At 37.1% G+C, this 4,486-nt stretch overlaps 1 protein-coding gene across 1 annotated transcript; it reads left to right on the plus strand.

Moving 5' to 3' along the window:
* The first annotated feature begins 3,112 nt into the window (after positions 1–3,112).
* Positions 3,113–4,163, plus strand: LOC131436506 (uncharacterized). Its single transcript, XM_058605248.1, has 2 exons — positions 3,113–3,814; positions 3,872–4,163. Exons 1-2 carry the CDS (start codon positions 3,155–3,157, stop codon positions 4,064–4,066), a joined length of 855 nt encoding a protein of 284 aa, XP_058461231.1. The 5' UTR covers positions 3,113–3,154; the 3' UTR covers positions 4,067–4,163.
* Positions 4,164–4,486: the final 323 nt, after the last annotated feature.

Genomic DNA, 4,486 nt, shown 5'->3' on the forward strand with positions numbered 1-4,486 from the left:
AATCGCTGTATCGCCTCTGATGGCAATTATGTTGAATAATAAAAAACAAATTTTGGCAAAAAATGTGTGTTTCTATTAAACGATACGAACTTTTCAGCCGAACTGTTAGTTTTCCAAATATCCAACTTCATATCAATATTGTGTTTGTTTTCAATTAATTCTCCACGAAGCTATATGTTAGAGTGTGAAAATAATGATTCGCATTTTTCTGTATACCAACACTATTTTATGTCATGACTGATTGAGTTTAGATTTTTTTCTCTCGCGTAACTGTTGCCTGGTATGATATGTGCTTCTGTGGCTCAGTCGATAAATGGACGAACGTAATAATCGAATAAGCCTCGGTTCGAGTCCAGTATCTCTAGTTTTATTTCAGTTTAAAAAATATCCAGTATCTCTAGTTTTTTTAGTTCAAATTTTGGTAGCTGATTTTTTCAGTAAAAATAACATTTCATCAAAGCGGTATTGTAACGCCATAACTTCGGAAGATACTACTCGCATTTCAGAGATGGTTTAGGGAGCATCTTTATAGGGGAGAGAGGGTAGCAAGTGTAATTAACAGGAGGGGGTCATGAAAAAATTCATATAACTTGACAAGAATCGATACGTTTTGAAGATCATAGAAACATTTTGCATACATTAGATATGACTTTACGGGGGGTGGATGTAGCAAGTGGCTTTAAAAAGGGGGGTGTAATGTTTGAAACGGCACAATTTCGAAACTATTATTCAATAACAACTCAGTAAATTATCGTCAAACTTGGCAGAGGTACTTTTTACTATTCAGAGGTGGTCACGACAAGCTTAGATATTCAAAGGCTTATTGTAACATTTTCTTATTTGTCATCAAACAAGATAGGTGGCGGATTCAGATTAGGAGAAGGGGATCTTGAAAATCAATTTTCATCTTGAATTTTTTTTATAAAATAAGAGAGGGGCAAGAATGTCAAGATTATGCTAGATAGTATTGCTATCGTTAATTTGAATTAAGTAGTACTGCTATTGTTAATTTTAATGATCTTGACAAATACAGATACTACTTTTATGTCAATGTAGAATCACCGTATGTAGAATTAGGTTATTTTAAGGGAGAGGGAGTGCAACAAGTGCCCCAAACATGGGAAGTTTAAAGTAAAATTGATTGAATAGCAACATTAAACTGCTCAGAGTATTACACAAAGTAGGACAACTTCGGGAATTTTGTTCGGCCTTTTCTTCCCGAAACCTTGCTGAGCAACGCCGGGTCATTCAGCTAGTTACATAATAAAATTACTTGCCGAATTTATAAATCAACGGGATTGCGGGATTGCGCATGGTTGGCAAAATTTATATTGGCACCTAAATAATTTTTTTATTTCAGAAAAAAAAATTCCCTCTTTATGAGTAACTAATTATAATTCAAATAATGAAACCTCTCTTTAATCCACCTAGTGGTGCCTCTCTCTCGTCATTCGAACAGTCTTATTAAAATACTTTTCTATTCGATAGAATAATTTCGGACACGAAATTGGGCAATTTTTCACACAAATTCATTCAAATTGTTTTGGTTAGTTCAGAAAAGCTTGACACGTCGTATGTTCGATTACATTCTCATTCTACATTTTACATCTGAACTTGATCATCGGTTACTTTCTGAAAAATAGTGCGGAAAAAATCGCGTTTTGTCGGTTACGTCACTTATACCATTTCCAACTAACCAAAAGTTCGGATATAAGGGACTGATTTAGCTTAAGCAGCTCTCAAAGTTCATCAATAGCATTCTAAGCAGCCCATTTTTTAAAGCTATCTCGATCAACTTCACTTTACGGTCATTGAAAATCATTTTGTGGATTTTTTTTCACGTTTTCATCGGTAACAGCCTCTTTTGGACGTCCACTGCGTTCATCGTCTTCGGTGCTCATATGACCAGTACGAAATTTTGCAAACCACTTACGAATTGTTGCTTCGCCCGGTGCAGAGTCTGGATAACATCATCAAGCCATTTTTTGGTATCGGCTTCACTTTTTTTCATCAAAAAGTAGTGTTTCATCAACACACGAAATTCCTTTTTTTCCATTTTTTTCACAATAACAAAAGTAGCTTCACTCAAAATGCAATATATCACAAACTAATAATCAGACAGCTGTCAAATTTATACATCTTTTGAAGGTTGGTACTAACTGAAAATGGTATGGATTTAATTCTAGTGGCGCCCTCTCATAGAAACGATACGAACTTTTCAGCCGATCTGTTATATCCTCCCAACCTCAGTTGGTTCTCATGCCCCGATGCAATCGTAGCGTATGTTGGCAACTCAAAAACTTCCCGGTTCGTCGCTTAACTGTTCATGTTTTTTTTATCGCAAATCAAATCGCCTAAAGGTATGCAATTTCATCTTACTTCGCGAAATCTATTTTTAGATTTGCACGATAAAACCTTTCCCCCAAAAAAATGGGTAATAACCGCTGAAAAGTCGTACTAAATTTGTAACAAATTCAGATATAATATTGATATTAACAAATCAAGGTTTGTAACAATTTTGTTATCACCTAGGTTAAATTCAGTTATATTTTTGGTTATTTTAACTATTAACGAGACCAAGATTATGACTAATTTAGATAGAAAAAACGAAACAACCTCAGATACAATTTTGTTATCCCTTGTTGATCGGGAGTCGCATGGTATGTAATACTCGGCCCTTCGGTTTTCACAATGGTTGCATAACTTTTCTTTATGAGAAAGGCAAAAATAGATTTATTGATCCGTTTGATTTGAAATGAGCAGTCAGGAGGAACCAAAAACAATCTTTCATTGATATCCTAAAGTCACTTGGATCGGTTTTCACGTACTCTAATTGAAAGGAAGATCTTGTCCGAAATTGAAATTTATCCGAATCCGAGTTCCTACTCTGAAATTCGGAGTAGAATATTATAGAATATAAAATTCATCTCTCCTTATTCAATTACTTCGATGGATACCGAAAATATCTGCTGTCAGCTACTGATAAAAACAAATTCGTTGACTTCCTTTGCTGACGCCGAACGGTACACGTCGAAACAAATGTTCGATTCACACTTTACATCTTGGCTGATCCGTATAAAAGATACCGCACCCATCCTGTTTATTATCAGTTATTGTTCGGCATTTGAACGCGTCAAATCCAACAGCCAGAATAATGAACCGTTGGTTAGCGCTGGTTTGTGCTTTGGGATGCCTCGGTGGGGCATTCACAACGTACACGGCCATTTCAGTTGGATCGAGTGGGCTGTTAACGCTTAGTACTGCTATGCAACAACTTGCCACCGTTTTAACCACTTACAACAATACACTGAACACTGCCCGTACTCAGATATTTGTCGGTCTGACCGATCTGATGGGCTGGGTCAATATTACCTATACGGCGTTGAACAAAACCTACGGTGCAAATCAGACTTCGTTGCCGTCGTTCCTTCAATCTCTGTCGTATTTCAATCAAACTATACAATCTGGTGATCAGTCAGCTACAATGTCTATTACAATGGATCTAAATCAGCTTCGTTCCATTTTTACGCAAGCATTTTCTAACGTTCTCCAATATTACAACATGCTGCAGAGTTCGATGTCGATGGTACAAATAGCTCTTGCAGATAACTGCACGGCTCGAAATGCAACCCAAATGATCAATGTGCCCACATCTTTAGCAAAATTCGGTCAATGCATTCAGATAAACACGGCAACAGTGTTAGCGTACGTTCCAACTCTTGTGAATATAATTTCGGTGGCCAAAAACGATTTCGTCTCTCTCAACAACCAGCTGAAGTTGTGTGCTTCTGCCTCTAGCAATTGTCAAAACTACGTTAGTAACCTATTCTCCGATATAATGCGATAAACTAATGCTTTTGTTTCATTTCAGTATTTCCAACAATTGTACTCTGAACAAAGCACCGGAATGAGTATGTTGTATTTGTTGATACAAGTCATAATGTCGGGATACTCAGATGCATCCAGTCGTGATCAATTTTGTGCTTCACTGGTTGAATACGATCTCCAGGATACCCTTACCAATCTGCAAAATGCGTACCAAAGCTGTATTTGGCCACCATCGTAGACGCGTAAGTTCTGTGGGTTGCTGTAGTTCAGAAAATGCTCTAATTCTACTGAAGTTGATGTCTGCTAGCTAATAAAGTCATGCCTTGAATTATTTATTTATTTTATCTTTTCCTTGACCAGTAATCGAATAAACTTCCCAAACTGATTGGTTGAAAATTTGATCTATGAAAACCCTTCTGCCAGATCCTAAAAATTCTTGTCGAAGGAAGCGTCGTTGTGACATCGATGAGAGTAACTCGTCTTATCCTTTCGATCGGGGACCACGATATCAGGGCGGTTAGCACGTGTGGGAACGTTCGTTATGATCATCACGGCTCCAGTACAGCGTTTTGCAATTTATTTTTTGAAACCGAGTCCGGCGAATATTTGTAATTAACTACATACATCAGTACTACGCAGTACTACGAGCACATACCGC

This window comes from Malaya genurostris, chromosome 3, assembly GCF_030247185.1.
Source record: "Malaya genurostris strain Urasoe2022 chromosome 3, Malgen_1.1, whole genome shotgun sequence".
Classification (NCBI taxonomy): Eukaryota; Metazoa; Arthropoda; class Insecta; order Diptera; family Culicidae; genus Malaya; species Malaya genurostris.

Bases quoted from the DNA above. Each gene is read 5' to 3' on its own strand.
- LOC131436506 (XM_058605248.1), top strand. From the start codon at position 3,155: ATGAACCGTTGGTTAGCGCTGGTTTGTGCTTTGGGATGCCTCGGTGGG. The intron at 3,815-3,871 runs GTTAGTAACCTA...GTTTCATTTCAG, and splicing joins CTAGCAATTGTCAAAACTAC to TATTTCCAACAATTGTACTC.